This window comes from Rhinopithecus bieti, unplaced genomic scaffold, assembly GCF_001698545.2.
Source record: "Rhinopithecus bieti isolate Rb0 unplaced genomic scaffold, ASM169854v2 scaffold_17772, whole genome shotgun sequence".
Classification (NCBI taxonomy): domain Eukaryota; kingdom Metazoa; phylum Chordata; class Mammalia; order Primates; family Cercopithecidae; genus Rhinopithecus; species Rhinopithecus bieti.
In genome coordinates this window covers 58,830-77,701 of record NW_016808887.1, presented here as the reverse complement: position 1 = coordinate 77,701, position 18,872 = coordinate 58,830, and the positions used below count along the sequence as shown (strand labels likewise).

At 36.7% G+C, this 18,872-nt stretch overlaps 1 protein-coding gene across 1 annotated transcript in view; it reads right to left on the bottom strand.

Moving 5' to 3' along the window:
- The window catches only part of LOC108539174 (disintegrin and metalloproteinase domain-containing protein 5-like), a 136,637-nt gene that overhangs the window by 114,331 nt on the left and 3,434 nt on the right, over positions 1-18,872 (bottom strand). Inside the window, 5 exon segments of the mRNA XM_017887681.1 lie at positions 9,979-10,044; positions 10,940-11,111; positions 11,925-12,001; positions 12,319-12,397; positions 15,473-15,528. Of these exon segments, the coding sequence (XP_017743170.1) occupies positions 9,979-10,044; positions 10,940-11,111; positions 11,925-12,001; positions 12,319-12,397; positions 15,473-15,528 (450 nt within the window).

Genomic DNA, 18,872 nt, shown 5'->3' with positions numbered 1-18,872 from the left:
AAAAAAAAAAAAAAAAAAAAAAAAAGATGGGCAAAGGACTTGAACAGACATTTCTCCAAAGAAGATCTACAGATGGGAAATAAGCACATGAGAAGACACTCAACATCACTAATCATTAAGGAAACGAAATCAAACCTACAAGATGATACCACTTCACGCCCATTAGAATTACTATTATTAATAAAACAAACTGAATATAACAATTGTTGGTGAGGATGGGGAGAAATTGAAGTCCTTGTGCATTACTAATGGGAATGGAAAATGGTGCAGCTGCTGTGGAAAACAGTATGACAGTTCTTCCAAAAGTTAAACATAGAATTACCATATGAGCTAACCTTCTACTTCTGGGTATATACCTACAAAAATTGAAAGTGCAGACTCATAGAAAATATTTGTACACCAACGTTCACGGCAGTAATACAGGAGTTATGAAGAAACAGTTTTTAGGCCACTAGAAAGGGTAAAGGTTCTTGGTGCAAATTTTCCTGTAATAAGAAGCAACCCCCTGAAACATTTCTTATTTAACAGAAAAGGCAGCATGAAGGGCCAGGCCAGCAAGCTTTGATATGCAAATACCGACAATTAAAACCTAGGTCCACTTAATATGGCGATTCCCACCTTTTCCTTCTTGTTACCAGGTGTGCCAAGTATTATGGCCATCTTTAGATAACACCATGTGATAAAACATTGAGGTGACCCACATTTGCATATTAAAGGGCTAAGGTGGGAGGGCCAGGTTTTTCATGGGCTATTCGGATGACACACCTGGTTAAACCAATTCCCTGGGCCCTACGCAAATTAGACGCTGCCTCCTTTAACTTCCCAATGTAAGCAACTACTTCTTTGCTGCACACGGGGTTCCTCTTGGTTCCGAGTCCCCCATTCCTCCATTCATCAGAGCTGTATCACTTTGGTGCATGGGCCGAGAAATCATTCATCGGAGTGGTAAGTATTAGGAGCGAACCTCAACCTTAAATCTGTCCTTTAATTTCAAGGCTCTCTTCCAGTTATCCTGTCGCCAAACTTTTCTTCTCTCTCTATCTGTATTCTCTTACTCTCTGTGTGTGTGGAATGTGTAGGAACTTTTACAGGCTAGGGAAATAATCCTGTCAGGCAAGATCAAGAAATGCTGTAGAATGGGGATATAGCTTAGGAAAATGCCATTGCAATCTTCCAGGAAGAGAGTTCATCCACTGGGGGGTCACTCACTACTAACTCGCTGATGAGCACATGGTATTTCTAAGCCAACAGCGCCACCTAGTGGACATAGAAATCCTCTTCATAAGACACATTGCCAGTCCTTTGCCACATTCAGGAGTAAGATGTCTTCCGCAGCCAAATTTTAGTCTCGATATTGTCCCATCAGCAGGAAAATGGCCATTCAGTTGCTACATTCTTTTAAGGCACCTATTCTGTCTCCAATTAAGATAGTACTTAATTAGTAAGGGGATTTTAAATTCAGAAGATAGCCGGAACCATTTTTTTAAGGGTAAATGCTTTAACATGGGCTGCAATAGCAGGCAATCTAGCACATTGCCTACATTAAAGGAACCTTGACCCAAAGGTGATACAGTCTCTCCCAAGATCCATTTTTTGGGGATCCAGGCAGATCACACAGGTTTAGGAAGTCAAAGAGGAATCACACAAGGCGGAGAAGCTAAGGTTGCGTGGGTAAAGCATGGTTAGTCCCATCGGTTAGTTCATCTGATTCCATGGCTTGAAGGACCATGCCTTCAACCATGGGTGGCACGTTTAACATGGGGCCAGGATCCAGAAACCAGGGAGGGAAAACTGTCCAAGGATGCTCCCTGTCTTCTCCTCCACTCTGGGTCATACGGAAAGGAAGGAGAATAAGAGGATGCTTTTATTCTCTTTTGTTTTCCTAAATGGGTAACAAATTATCTTCAGCTTGCACCCCTCTGGAATGTACTCTGAAACACTGGCACTTCCTTAACCTCAGAACACTGAAGAAAAAAGCAACTCATTTTCTTTTCCACAAGGGCATAGCATTTTTACTAAACCTTTACAAGCATTGTAAGATCAACCCAGCTCTTTGAGCAATCATATCAGGCAGGCCCAGGTAAAATAGTTCCCCAAAATGAAGAAAGCAACTTCCAGGGGAACCATCTAAGGATCCCCTTTCAAGTTCCCTTCTGATTACAGGACCTTAAGCAAATAAAAGGAGACTTAGGCTGATTTTCTGATGACCCTGATAGGTATATAAAAACTTTCCAAAATCTAACTCAGGTATTTCACCTCATATGAAGTAATGTCATGTTGCTCCTAAATCAGACCCTCACTGCAGCTGAAAAGCAAGCAGCTCTGCAAGCAGCAGAGAATTTTGAAAATGAACAATATATCTCCCATAATACACCAAAAGGTAAGAAAGCAGATTGGGAAAGTGAAAAAGTAATAGAAACATCATTCCCAATTGGGAGGGAAGCAGTTCCAGCAGACAACCCTAACTGAAACCCCAATAGCTCAGGAGCTGAATGGAAAAGAAAGCACTTGCACTTTTTCATATGACTTTTAGAAGGCCTATGGAAAACCAGGACCAACCACTCAATTACTCTAAACCATCTACAATAAACCAAAAGCCAAATGAGAATCTTGTAGCCTTTATGGAAAGGCTGAGAGAAGCCCTAATAGAACACGCCTCTTTATCCCCTAATTCAGTCAAGGGACAGCTCATCCTGAAGGACAAGTTTATTACACAGGCAGCTCCCAATATTAGAAGAAAACTACAGAAGCAAGCTATAGGACCAAATAGCACCTTAGAGAACTTCCTGAAGGTGGCCACTTCAGTCTTTTGTAATAGGAACCAGAAGGAGGCCCAAAAGAAAGAAAGCAAGCTCAGAAGAAGGACGAAGTCTCTAGCAGCAGCTTTGCAGGTTTGCAAAGTCCAGGATCCCCAAGGTGCATCTGCTAATTGCTATTAGTGTGACAGGCCAGGGCATTTTACAAAGGAATGCCCAGGCAGCAAGATGAAGCCACCTCAACCCTGTCTAGTTTGTGGCAGAAACCACTGGAAACGAAACTGCCCCCAGAGACAGAGGTTACTGGGTTCAGAACCAGTCTCACAGATGGTCCAGCAGGACTAATGGGTCCCGGGGCTCAAGCCCCAGCTTCAGTGGCTCGAACTGCCATTATAGCACAGCAGCTTTTTGGAAATTACATTTCCAATTCCAGCTAATTCTGCAAATTAAAGAAAGGAAAGTAGATCTCTTTCTAAACACTAGAGTCAGTCTCTCTCTTTTCTCCTCTCTAATCCAGGCCTCCCCTCTTCCCATGACCATAAGGGGCATCTCAAGAAAACTCTAACCCAATATTTTCTCAACTTTATTTGCAGTTAAGAAGACCTACTAACGCATGCTTCCAAGCCATTGTCATGATAGTTCTACTATTCAAAAAAGCCTCCAAGTTAACCACAGGAAATAATTTAACTATGTACACTCCACATAAAGTGGCAGGATTACTGTCCTCTAGGGGGAGGTCTTCTTAGCTAACAAACAGTGGTTAAAGCAAGAAGTACATAAGGCTGAGTAAACAGTAGTCACTCTCCCCAGGCACAGGCACTCAATTAGCTAAATTAACAGCTCTTACAAGAGCACTTCAATTAACCAAGGGAAAAATAGCTAACATTTATACTAACACCAAGTATGCTTTCTTAGCTCTGCATGCTCATGCTGCCGTTTAAAAGCAAAAACATTTTCCTACCACCAATAAATCTCCTATCAAATGTCACCAATAAATTAGCAGGCTATTATCCTCGGTTTTTCTTCCACAAAAAAAAATATCGAAAATGCACTCTAAGGAACAGCAAAAGGAAACAGATAAGGTAGCCAAGAAAAAAACAATAGGTTAGCTGATCAGGCAGCTAAGTCAGTGACAAGGAGGCTTCAAGGTAGTCACACGCTTCAAGCCCTTCCAATCTAGGAAGGCTCCGGAAGAAAAATTAACCTCAGTATTCCCCTGCAAAAATAAAATAGGCCACTTCTCAAGGGCATACTTTTCAGCCCTCCAAATGGCTATAGTCAGAGAATGGCAAACTCCATGTGCCAGCCTCCAGCCAATAGAAAGTCCTTAAAATCCTTCACAAGGGGCTGGGCACGGTGGCTCACACCTAAAATCCCAGCACTTTGGGAGGCTGAGGCAGGCAGATCACCTGAAGTCAGGAGTTCGAGACATGGTGAAACCCTGTCTCTACTAAAAATGTTTTTAAATTAGCTGGGCGTGGTGGCGGGCACCTGTAATCCCAGCTACTCAGGAGGCTAAGGCAGGAGAATTGCTTGAACCCAGGAGACAGAGGTTGCAGTGAGCTGATACGGTGCCACTGAACACCAGCCTGAGTGACAGAGTGAGACTCTGTCTAAAAAAAAAAAAAAAAAAAAAAATCCTTCACCAAGCTTTTCACTTGGGAAAGGATAAAACTTATCAATGTGCTCAAAAATTGTTTTCAGGCAGAAAACCTCTAAATTGGTTAAACATAGAGCCTCTCTAGCTCACTTCCAATAAAACCAACTTTATTTAACCCAGGAAATTTAGTGTTAGTAAAAACTCTCATCTCTCTCTCCTTCCCTAAGCCAAGCTGGGAAGAGCCCTACGCTGTTCTTTCAACCCCCTCGGCAGTAAAAGTTACAAACATCAACTCCTGAATACATTACACTCAAGTCAAAGTCTGAAAAACTGAGGGAGCAACCCCTGACAGCCCAGAAAAATGGCCAGAATATCAATGTGAAGAAATAGAAGATCTTAAGCTAAAAAACCATAAAAAATAAGTAACTAAGTGAGGACTCTCACCTTACCCAGCCCCACTCCCACCTCGCCAGATACTTTTCCTTGTTTCTAACCTTTCCTCCCAAAGTTCACTGCCAAATGGTAAAACTTCATTTTCATGCATATTTGCAGGGAGATTTAATTGTACATGGGATTGCCTTTATAACTTCGTAAGTCCCCAAAGGGAAATGTTAGATCTTGGCAAGTAAAGTTTTCAATGGAAATTATTTATTATGCCCCTTTTGTGGAAAACTGTTATAGTCACATTACTATTTGCAATAAAGCTATACTGAAACCCCAGTAGCACACTGTAGCACCCACAATGCGGAATTCTCGTTGTAGAATTCTAATTGCTAAAATATTTTGCCTAATAATTATCATCATCAGAATAGCTGGAGAAAAGATTTAGTCAAGGCTGTTTTGCTTATAACAAGAGTAACAGGAATAAGAAGGAAGCATGAAAGTTTTACTATCATTAAGTTTAATAGGACTTTTTACTAAAGGTCGGTAATATAATGCACTCTAAGCTATTAAAAGGTTATAGAGAAAAAATATATATAAGGAAGAATCTCATATAATAAATACTTGTCCTAAAAGGAAATGATTTGTTGTTTAAAGGATGGATGTTTAGGACAAGTCAAAATGTTTAAGTATTTTATAAAATGGTCTGTAAAGGTCATTAAAAAATTACTAAAGGAAAAGAATTGTTAAAATTAACGGCATTTTAGCCACCCAATAGCATATTTCTCCCAATCATATTGCAAGTTATAAAAGGGCCTAAAGCTAAAGTTATTCTCTAATGGTAAGTCAAGGGGGAAAGGTATGCTTTTCTCAAGGAAACTGTTACTTTTATATTAAGGTTTCTAGTAACATACAGCGACATCTAGTGAAGGTAAACTGGTATTGCAATCCATTGGTGTAACTAACAGGTGTCAAACTCTACCATCAGTTATGGTCTATAGGACCCCTACTAATGGTGGTAATCTGAATACTCATATTCTAGCCCAATATTTTAAACCTTCTTGTAAAATTTATCTCTTTTTGCCTAGGAGCAATCAAACAACAAATGGTGCTGCAAGCAAATCCACACATAAACATGCCATTCTTCAGAGAACGCTTAAATCAACCTCAGAAGACCCCACTGCTCTTTGCCCATACGATGCGCTTTTTCAGCAGGAAGTATCCAGAAAGAACCATCATCCAACACCCCCTAACAGCAGTTAGGTTTGCTTCTCTTGAGGTGGGGAATAATACAGGAGTTGTGAATAAATAATTTTTAGGCAGCTAGAAAGGGTAGAGGTTCTCAGTGGAAATTTTCCTGTAAAAAGAAGCAACGCCCTGAAACATTTCTTCTCTAACAGAAAAGGAGGCTTGAAGGCCCAGACTGTCAGGCTTTGACATGCAAATGCCAGCGATTAAAAAATGGGTCCACTCAATATGGCAATTCCTGCCTTCTTCTCCTTGTCACCAGGTATCACAAGTGTCATGGCCATCTCCAGATAATACCATGTGTTCAAAACATCATGGTGACCCATATTTGCATATTAAAGGGCTCACGTGGGAGGGCCAGGTTTTTTGTGGGCTATGTGAATGACACACCTGGTCAAACCAATCCCCTGGGCCCTATGCAAATCAGACAGTGCCTCCTCCAGCATCCCAATATAAGCAACCACTCTTCTGCCACACACAGAATTTCTCTTTGTTAGAATCCTCCCTCCCTCTCTCTCTGTATAGGGGAGCTGTTTTCTTCTTCCTTCCTTCTTTCTTGCCTAACAAACTCTCCGCTCCTTAAAACCAATGTCTGTGTCATTTTATCTAAATCAGTCTGAGCCCAAAGACCCTGGTGTTCCTCCAGTCATCAGAGTGTATCAGCAGCATTATTCACAAAAGGAATATGTGGAAACCCATATGTCCATTAGCAGATGAATTGAGAAACAAAATGTGACATATACATATAATGGACGATTTTCAACTTTAAAATTTATAAAATTTTGTTACATGCTACAACATGGATGAGTCTTTAAGACATTATGTCAATGAAATAAGCCAATCACAAACGTATGAATACTGTATGATTCCACTCCTTTGAAGTATCTAAAGTAGTCAAAATCACAGAAATAGATAGTAGAAAGGTAGTTGCCAAGAGCTGGGGGGAAAGGGTCGAGGGAATTCATGTTTAATGGGGATAGTATCCATTTCAAAAGGAAAGAGATCTAGAAATCTGTTTCGCAACAGTATGTATATACTTAACACTACTGAACTATATATTTTAAAATGGTTATGATGGTAAACTTAATGTTACGTGCTTTCCCCAATAAAAGAAAATAGAGTTCTAATGAGCAAAATGAAGATTCAATCCCCAGTCTCTCTGATTCCCAAATCATGCACTTATAATCACTACCATTTAATATATTATTAAACACAATGAACATGTACTCCCTCACTATACTCATATTCTAGGCCAATATTTTAAACCTTCTTATAAACTGTATCCCTTTTCACCTAGAAGCAATCAAACAAATGGTGCTGCAAGCAAATCCAGACATAAACATGACGTTTGGAAAACAACCAGAGGAATGGGCAATTTCCTACTAGTGACCATTTCTAGAAAGGGCACTAGGGGAACTTCCCCTGCAAGCCCCCGACTAGACTGCACCTAGACCTAAGTCAGTCCTCATACTTGCCACAAGTAACCTCACGGCAATGTGTATTTCATTTTAATAAATTAGCTGATACCTCCTAAGTGTATTTCTATGCTTTTGAAATCTTAATTTAAGGAACTTTCTCTTTGGGAAAAAAAAAATGTTTAAAAAAGAAATCCCACAAAATGTTTAAGATAGTATATTAGTCTGTTCTCACACTGCTAATAAAGACATACCTGACACTGGGTAATTTATAAAGGAAAGAGGTTTACTTGACTCACAGTTTCACATGGCTGAGGAGGCCTCACAATCATGGCAGAAGGTGAAGGAGGAGCAAAGTCATGTCTTACATGGCGGCAAGCAAGAGAACTTGTGAGGGGGAACTGCCCTTTATAAAACCATCAGATCTCATGAGACTTACTCACCATCACAAGAACAGCACAGGAAAGACCTACCCCCATGATTCAATTACCTCCCACTGGGTCCTACCCACCAAACATAAGAATAATGAGAACTACAATTCAAGATGAGATATGGGTGGGGACACAGCCAAACCATATCAACGTCCTTCTTCACATGGCAGCATCAAGGAGAAGAATGAGTGCCCAGCAAAGCGGGGAGCGCCTTATAAAACCATCAGATCTCATGAGAACTAACTCACTATCATGAGAACAGGATGGGAGAAACTGCCCCAATGATTCAATTATCTCTACCCAGTCCCTCCCATGACACATGAGGATTATGGGAACTACAATTCAAGATGAGATTTGGGTGTGGACATAGCAAAACCATATCTGATAGCTATTTCAATAAAAGGCCACCGAGTTAAACTAAAAGGGTCTAAGATTGGTAAAAATGCAAAAAGTCTCTGGGTTCCCAACCAAAGAAATTGTTACGTTTTATGCCACTAAATTTTGGAGTGGTTTGCTACGCAACAATAGAAATACTTTAAAGTCTAAAAATCTACTTTGTCTGATATTAATTCAGCTAAACTAGTTTTTAAAATTTGTTTATATTTTTCCATTATTTTACTCTTGTTACTTATGTACGATATTTTACATATGTCATTTGTAAGCAGAATGTGTGTGTGTTTATGTGTGTGTGTTGTACGATAATCTTTGTCTTTGCTTTTAATCTTTATCTTTGGTTTTTAATTGCAGTACTTAATCCCCCTACATATAATTAATTAGGTATTTTAGTTTAAATCTTTTGTCTTAACATTAGCTTTCAAATTTGTTCCGGATTTATGAAACAAATCCTAAACATGTGCTTTTCTTTCTCTTAATTGCCTTCTTTTTGTTGATTATGCTTAAAATTCTGCTTTCCTCCCTCTGATTTTGTAATTTGATAAAAATATTATTTCAGCGTATGCGTTTGCTTTGTACTGGGCCAACTTAGCTATGCTAATGTACCCTCGACTCAATTCTAATGAGCCATGAACTTCAAGTTCTGTTATTCCTGTCAACATTTAGCTCAGCAACCCTGACTCATATTCACCCTTTCTGGAATCAGCAGATTCTTTGAGGGGAAAAATATTGTATTTTATTTTAATTTTTTTATTTTTAGCTATTATGGGTACATAATAGTTATACATACTTATGGGGTACATGTGATATTTTGATACAGGCATACAATGTGTCATGATCAAATCAGGGTAACTGGGATATCCATTACCTCAAACATTCATTAATATCACTTCTTTGTGTGAGGAACATTCCAATTCCACTCTTTAAGTTGTTTTAAAATATACAATAAGTTATTGTTAATGACAGTCACCCTACTGTTCTGCCAATCATAAACTATATTTTTAAAAAATTAATATTAGCCATACATGTATTTTTTGTTTTGCTAACCATTGTTCATGGTGTTTTATTTCCTTATGGATTGTGAGCCCATATATGTATGGCGGATATTAATCCGTAGGAATCCTGAGGTATTCTGCTTGAAGTGGCATTCCTCCAAATATAAATACTATTTGCTTCCTTCATGCACCCTCGGCTTTTACCAATCTGGGACAAATGTAGCCTCATGGATTAGAATCCTAACCACGTAGGTAATAAATATTTGGACCCTAAATCTATAAGAGATCCAAAGTATAGCCATGAATTCTCAATATGAATATTCTGTTCATTTGTTTTTCTCATTGTTTCATTTACCTAGAACTGAGAAGAAAACAAGTGATAATATGTTTTCTCCTTTTGCTTTAAAGAAGTGGCGTATTTGTTTTATAGACCATCCTTCCAATTAGACTGAGGCAGTTAAATATTATTATTGTATATGAGGATTGAGGGCTTAAGGGAGTTGCAATCTATCCTTTCACTGAGAATGTAGGTTTTTTGAAAAATCAACAATAGTCAACAAGCTTTAGAAATTAAGATGCTTCACTTTGCAAAAGTGAGTAGATGCTATATACAAAATAACAAAAACTTGATTTATAATTTATAAGAATGTGTTCATTGCAAATGCAAAATAGCATGGTTGGTAATTTTCATTGCCTCACTGAAATCAAGTTAAAGAGATATATTAGTTTTAAAATAATGATGCATAAAGTAAGACTTACCAGATTTTTGTCCACAACAATATGCATTTCAATATATCGAGGGAATAACTTAATAAAGTCAGTTTTCTGAAAAACACATAACATGAGTCATGAGGAATTTACAAAAATTTACCTTCTACTGAAATTATATTGAGAGATAAACTGAAAGATATATTGTTCCTGATTACATAACGAGGCTATTTTCAAATACAAAATTTAGGTACTATTTCAGAAGATTCCAGTTCAAAGTGCCCTGGGTAGTAAGACTTTTCTATTAGACTTCTCAAGATAAATAAGAACTCAGGTATCTTTTACTTTTATAACAATTGAAACTGAAATTTTCAGTTTATAACGTAAAGCTTTGGTTTTTCTCAGCCTTTTGATAATTTTTCATACTAATCTTTCATGTGAGCAGATTTTCTGCTACCAATTACTAAGAAGTTACTTTTGGCAAACAATGTAGTCTAGAAAAATATTAAAATTTACAACCAATGGCAATTTGCTAGAGCCAGACATGTTATTTAGGGCAGTCTATGGGTCTTGGTAGAGAAAAAAATTCATCACTTTGCTTTATATGTACTTTATGTAAGTCGCTCATCCATTTTTGAACTGTCAACTGAGAAATCCAGGTTGTATAATATTCTCTCCTAAATTATCTGAGTAATTGAAGAAAAGGAATATTTTACATTAATTATCTAAATGCTCACATATGAAAATTAATGTTCCAGTTTCTTTTATACTATATTCATATCTTCATATTTCTAAGATTAAGTTTTTGCTAAGCTTTCATCTAACGGCAAGCATAATGACAAACATAAGTTTATTCTCTTGCCATTTTAAAAGCCACGTAGAGCCTTCATGAAAAAGTAAAATAGTTTTAAGATTTATAAGTCACCAAATTTTGGCTCTGAAAGTATTTTTTATTACACAAAATTATACTAAATTAAAATAAAGAGCCAATACTTATTGATAATATACTTACTTCTGAACTTTTTCTGACTTGATACTCTGAATTAAACCAAGAATAAGTGTCATTTTCTTCTAAAAGAATATTAGTGTCAGCAAATTTTTCTTCATAAATCTTGTGTATAAATCCTGATACAGCCTCCATTGGTTCAATTACATATGAGATGTTTTTCAGCTGCATTGTTCCCCTGAGTGTTAAGACAATCAAAACAAGTCTGAAATGATTCTACCAAAACCATAATATTATAGTGAGAAATTTGGGCCACAGTTTTTAAGATTTAAAGTTTTTAAGTTTTAAGACCTTAGGTTTTTTTACTTTTATCTCTTTATCTTTTGCAGTCTTTCTTACACTAGAACTGGACCACTATATCACAGGACACATGTTACCTTACATTACAAATCTGTGATTATCTTCAAGAAAGCATGGTAGTGGCATGGATCTGTGCACTTAAACAGGTTGAAACCCCTTTCTGTTGTGTAGATTTTCTAACCAGCCTGTAGAATCTCTAGGCAGTCTCTTCTTTAGTCTTTGATTCCTTCTCTTTGATACACTTAACTCTCCTCTGACACTTGATACCCTAAATCATTTGTTTGTGTGGGCTGAATTGAAGGCACAATATGCCTAATAATTACTGACTGCAGAGCCAGTGTCCATTAGTCCCATGCATTCCACAATTGTCAATTATTCTAGGACATTAAGACATTGGACAAGGGCAGAATTTGAGAAAACTAAAAAAGTGTGAGGAGACCAATCAATCTCCCTACACTCAAGCTTTCTTAAAGCCTAAAGCAGCAGATCCTGTCAGTATCAACAAGTAGCCTCTCATCAGGAACAGATATTGCTGGAATATCAATCCTATTTTATTAGTAATTTTGGTTCAGTCCTTAAGGAATTGAAATGACAAAGGTGATTATAGAATTAGAACAGATACATGGAGAATTAGTTCATAGGCTACCGGATATAATATTGGCAAATTGAGTATCTTTAAGTAGTCTACAACCTGAGTCCTGAACATACGCTGAGGGTCACAAGAGAATTTGGAATACCCGCAACATATCCATTATAATTGCAATCCATCTAAGAAAAAAAAAGAAAAATTAATGGATAACTTATTTTTAAAATATATAACCCAAATATATTATTTATATGTATTACTTTATATTTTTTTATTTTTTACTTTAGCTACATTTACTATTTATTACTTTAGCTACATTTCTACTTTAATATGATTGGCAATTACCTAATAAATTTGTGCCAGGTAGAAATAAACACCAGCCTAAGTTACTCAATTTCAGTGAATATGTAAAATAACATTCTAGTTATTATAGAATATTTGTCTTTTTAAAGAAATCTAGAATTACAAATTTGTAACAAAAAAAAAACCTAATTCTTACCTGAACTAGCAGAGGTTTGGAATGACGGAAGTCATTTTTGTCATAAGAATGAATAAAAGAAGCTGAAGATAAAATTGAGCAACGCAAAATAATAAAAAACATGCTCAAATTGTGAAATAGAAAAGGTAGAAAAAATATTCATATACAAATTTTCTTTTACTGAAAATTTGAAATAGTGTTAATCGACTTGTTTTATCCTATTGTCCATGTATTTCTAGCACTTAAACTGAATTAGGTGCTTGGTGAGACATTTTAACTAGAATGACATACCATACAAAAATGCACATAAATGAGCAACTCAAATTGCTAGAGACATGAAGAGGAAATAGTATAGGTCCCAATTTCCAGCATAGAACTTTCTAATCTTTGTCTATTTCACTCATTGATTTTAGATTTTATACCCAAGTTTCAAAATTAAAGTGTAAAGTTAGGACAGTGATACAGTTTGGCTCTGTGTCCCCACCCAAATCTCATCTTGTAGCTCCCATAATTCCTACATTTGTGGGAGGTACCCAGTGGGAGATAATTCAATCATGGGAGCAAGTCTTTCCCATGCTGTTCTCGTGATAGTGAATGGGTCTCATGAGATCTGATGGTTTTTAAAACAGGAGTTTCTCTGCAAAAGCTCTCTCTTTGCCTGCTGCCATCCATGTAAGATGTGACTTGCTCCTCCTTGCCTTCTACCATGATTGTGAGGCCTCCCTAGCCATGTAGAACTGTAAGTCCAATAAACCTCTTTTTTTTGTAAATTGCCCAGTCTTGGGTATGTCTTTATCAGCAGTGTGAAAACGGACTCATATAAACAGAAAACCTAGAAAGAGTTACTTGGTCTCACTACAAATTCATATTTGCTGAATTTTGCTAAGTGCCAAGTTCTTCTCAATAACTCTGGTCAGAATTTTATTTCCCTCAGTAACTATTCAAAAACTTGACACTACTCCTGTCAATCATCCCACAAAACCCCTATGTTCCCTCCCTCTCAGATCACCTGTTGCCATCTGCACTCCTTATCTTTATTGCCAGAAGGTTACTTCTTTCATTCAGAACAAACCCTTACACTGGTGCTGTAGATACCATCCTGTGCCATATACAGAGGACACTACTTTTTCTTTCCTATAATTTTGAACTCTTGTGCTCTACTGGATTTTTACCACAATGCTATTTTAAAAGATACTAATAAGTCATTATCATCCTAAAGAACTCTTTGTTGACCCCATGTTCTACTGTGGCTATTCCTTATGTACATTTTTTTCAATTCTTAACACATTTCATCAAAAGAATTGTCTACACACAATTCCTTCAGTTTCCCAATTCTTATTATCCCTGAAACGTCCCTGGAAAAGATCCACAAATATTAGAATGTCAAATCCAGAAGGCATTTTAAAAAATCATTTTACATTGGACCTCTAGCTTCTTTTTGAAAACTGTGGCCACTCAGTCCACTCACTTAATTTACATAACACTTCATTCTTCTGCTATTCTTCCTACCTCCCTGGTCCCTTCAGCTTTATCTTCCATGTTGGCTGCTGTTTTTGTTCAACCTATCCCAGGAAACATCGCTGTTTCCCAGGGTTCACTCTTTAACCACGATCTATTTATAAGCACCCTACGTAACAGCACTCGTTAAAAAAAAAAGCACAAGAAAGTAGAGCACAAGCTACTACTTTCTGCTCAATCTATATACCTATAGTTAAATCTATTTTCCAATATTCCTATTGAATATTTTCAGAGATTCAAATTGCTAGCCACATATGGCCAAGGATGGCTTTGAATGCGGCCCAAAGCAAATTTGTAAACTTTCTTAAAACATTATGAGATTTTAAAATATTTTTTTCAGCTCATCAGCTATCGTAAGTGTATTTTACATGTGGCCCAAGACAATTTTCCTGTGTGGCTCACGGGAGCCAAAAGACTGGACACCCCTGATCTACAGGAAAAAACACACTTGGGTATCTCACATGTGCTAAAAAACTGAAATCACCGCTTCCTCACACAAATATATCCCTTGTTCATGTTCCTCAGTTAATTATACTATAGCCTATTCATTTTCTTGAGCAACAACTAAATTATCTGAAATTCCTCACTGTTTACCAATCATTCCACCAAATCTGTATTGAGGTCCACCGAATTTTTCTTTCAAGTGCTACCACTGGTGCCATCATTCAAACCACCACCATTACTCACCTAAACTGTATAGTCATATAATTGGTCACCTTAACTCTAACTTTGTCCCCTCAAAAATAGCCTATGAGATTCAATGTGGCTACATAAGTACATACTTAAAACCATTTTTGGCTCCCAATAGCTGACCATGCATTCTGAATCTTCTACAACCTGGCCCCTACCTACCTTTCCAGAATCTTTTACCTCTATTTTTCAGAAAATGTGTGCTTCAGTAATTCACATTGGCTTTGTGCATATCAGAAAAGCCACTGTGTCTCACACCTCTATGCTGTACACATAATTTCTTCTCTAAATAGAATGTTGGCTGAGTGTGGTGGTTCATGCCTGTAATCCCAGCACTTTGAGAGGCCGAGGGAGGAATGCTTGAGGTCAGGAGTTCAAGGCCAGCCTGGGCAACATGGTGAAACCCCATCTCTACTAAAAATACAAAAAATTAGCCAGGCATGGTGGTGTACACCTGTAGTCTCAGCTATTTGGGAGACTGAGGCATGAGAATCACTAGAACCCAGGAGGTAGAGGTTGCAGTGAGCTGAGATCACTCCACTGCACTCTAGCCTGGGCAACACAGCAAGACTCTGTCTCAGAAAAAAAAAAAAAAAAAGTGTTCCTCTGTCTTGCCCCACTTCTTTACATAGCTCTGTCTCTTCCCTTAAGATACAAGTAGTCTCTTTCCTCTTCCCTAAAAGCCTCCCCTGACTTCCAAGGCATACTATTTACACATTTATCATATTACCATATTATAATAAAATTATTTGCTTTCTATCAATGTGTCTGAATCTATCGTTCTGTATTATAATTCTTTAACAGTGTAATGTTTTATTCTCTTTTGCATGCCTAGGTTTTTACTCAATACCCAGTATAGAGTAGGTATCAATATATTTGAATCAAAATGATTCATTCTACTTATACGTACTTTTAGAAATTAAGAAGCCAAAGTATTAAATTTTGAAAGGACAAAATAATTACTCACTGCTTTTTGAGATGGACAAAATATGGCTTTCCTTCTATTGTAATCATGTAAACAACCTATAACAAAATTATTAGAAAAATTCAATAATAACATATGCCAAATAGTGTATCTTCTCCAAATTAGGGTTTAAAATATTGACAAAATTAATAACAACCTATAACCATTATATTGGCTTTCCTTCCCACACAGATACTTGGAGCTTCAGAATTCTGCATTGAGAACTAGGTATAAAGCATTCACTTGCCTGCTATTCACTATTACTCACATCTCTGAGGGAGAAGCTTACCCAATGATTATTATCTTTCAGTTCAGACAGACCCCACCATCAAGGATGTGAGAACCCATTGGTTGTTTACCTAGAGCTCTCCTGGAAGGTAAATTGTCCTGCTCATTGAAAGAGACCCTCCCAAAAGATAGAAGTACAAGAAATGGAATATACCTCCAGCAATATAACATCAAAAGCCATTGCATTTTACTTATCTGTGTGAGCAATCAAACTCCTCTGGAATAGAATGTAGGAGAGAATACAAGGAGACTAAAGACATGTCTAGAGAACACCATAGAAGACAATAGAAAATGCAATGGTCATTAAATTATGTATTTGGTTAATTTTCGACATTTATTTTAGCAAGAGAAATAGCATTTAACAGTTTTCAATTCCTCAACTTTATACTGGAGCATAACAAGTTACTTTGTATCAGGTAAATGTTCTGTGAGGAGTTAGTTGAATGGCATTGTGAAAAGAAGTATAAGTGGAATTTGGAGGGGACTTTTAAAATTGTGCCCTTTAAAATACTTTGATATTAAACAAATAAGATGAAAATTAAAGGAGAATATGAAAGCACCAATAACATTTAAAATCCACGTATCTTACAAAATAAAACAAAAAAACTAAAATAAACCAAAAATGTACAAAACCAACCAATGGGAGGAAAATACTCTCAAAAGATACATTATCTAGAGCCTCCACATCTTTTCATATACAATGCCCAATGACAGAAGCTGAACTGTAACCCCCCAAAAATTCATTAGATGAAGTACTGATTCCCAGCACCTCAAAATGTGACCATATTTGGAGATAGGGTCTAAATGGCTGATGTCATTCTTAACTGTGAGAACCCTGAAGTTTTCCTATTAAATCAGAAAGAAGGCAAAGGACTTCCCCTCTCTCCAGTACTTTTTAATATCATACTGAAAGTCCTAGCTAATGCAATAAAGCAAAAAAAAAAAAAAAAAAAAGTAAATAAAATGGATTCAGATTGGCTAGAAATAAATGTGTGTCCTTGTTCACAGATTACATGATTGTCTATGTAGAAAATCTGAAAGAATCACCAAAAAGAAACCCCAGAACAAATAAACAATTGTGACAAGGTTGCAGCATACAAAGTTAATATTAAAAACTCATTTTCTTTCCTTTATACCAATAATGAACAGGTAATAAATTAAGTAAAACACACGATGTCATTTACATTTCACCCTGAAAAATGAAATGCTAGGTATAAATATAGCAAAATATGTATTTACGAGAAAACTACAAAACTAATGCAAAACTCAAAAGAACTAACTAAATGGAGGGATATTCCATGTTTATAGATAAAAAGACTCAATATTGTCAAGATGTCAGTTCTTTGCAGTGTCACCCACAGATCGATGTAAACCCAATGAAATTATCAGCAAGCTATTTTATAGATACCAACAAACTGATTTTCAACTTTATATGCAGAGCCAGAAGACCCAAAATAGCCAATATAATATTGAAGGTGAAGAACAAAGTTGGAGAATTGACACTTACCAACTTCAAGACTTACCATAAAGCCAGGCACAGTGGCTCACACCTGTAATCCCAGCACTTTGGGAGGCCAAGGCGGGTGGATCACCTGAGGTCAGGAGTTCAAGACTAGCCAGGCCAGCATGGTGAAACCCTGCCTCTACTAAAAACACAAAAATTAGCTGGGCATGATGGCAGATGCCTGTAGTCTCAGCTACTGAGGAGGCTGAGCCAGGAGACCAAGAGAATCACTTGAACCTGGGAAGCAGAGGTTGCAGTAAACCAAGATCGTACCACTGCGCTCCAGCCTAGGCAAAAGAATGAGACTTTATCTCAAAAAAAAAAAAAAAAAAAAAAAAAAAAAAAAAAAACAGAAGATTTAGTATAAATGTACAGTCCTCAAAACAGGGTGGTGTTTGCAAAATCATAAACAAATAGTTCAAAGAAATAGAGATCCCAGAAATAGATCCACATAAATATGGTCAATGGATCTTTGACAAAGAAGTCAAGGCAAAACAATATTTTTAAAAGAGAGTCTTTTCAAAAATATGTACTAGAACAATAGTATTGCCACATTAAAAAAAAAAAAATCTAGACACAGACTTTAAATCCCTCACAAAAATTAACTCAAAATGGACCACACATCTAAATGTAAAATGCGAAAACTGTAAAACTACTGGAAATGTTCACTAGAAAAAAAGAATAAAATACATTGTGTGTAACCACTGTAGAAATTATGTTACCATCTAAATGAAACAGACTATAACTGCAAGCAGTGTTACAAGCAAATTCTACACAACAGGGAACTGTTAGGGGAAGTCAAATCATCAGGAAGCTGTACGTTAAGAAGGAGGTATGTAATTTAGATGCTTATAATTTATTTCAGGTGAACAACAAATAATTTTAGTATAAGTAAGCCTCATGTAATATTTCTCTTTTATCTTTATGTGCACATGCATTTCACTGGGTATTCTATATTTTTATTTACTAAATCTTATAACTGTGTGCCCTTAGGCGCTTTTACTTTTGCAGGTCCTACCCCATATGATACCAAACATATTCAAATAAAATCACATCCCACAATAATTATAATTTTGTTGCTAAAATATATTACAATGTACCTTTTTGAATCATTATAGTTAAAAGAAACACACTGAATTTCCATATTATAAATGACTTTATAAAAATTCTAGAAATTAGACAAGTGAGGAATTCAAAGATTATCAGTGATAAACAATGGAAAGGGAGAGTTGGTATTATTAATCTCAGGAAAAAGGAAACTAAACAAAGATGTAATGTCACCTCTTCTTTCCAGTCAGAAAGGGAAGCTGTCATAGGGCTCACACACCCAGCATAGCTAGTAATTCACTTGGGGGGTAGAGCAGTGGGGTGTTCAAAGCTGCATGACAAGCATGTTGGTAAATAACCTTCAGCTACTAGAAGAAGAAAAGGTAAAGAAAGGGTATATGGGGAAGGGGAAACAATATAAATAGTATATCCTTATGTGAAACAGACAGGAAAGTTTCTGAAACCGCTAAACGGAAAAAAGATAAATTTGGAGGCCCATAATTGCTAACAACAATAGATTATCTTATACTGGTAGAAACCATGTGAGAAGTATTCTTTTTTTTT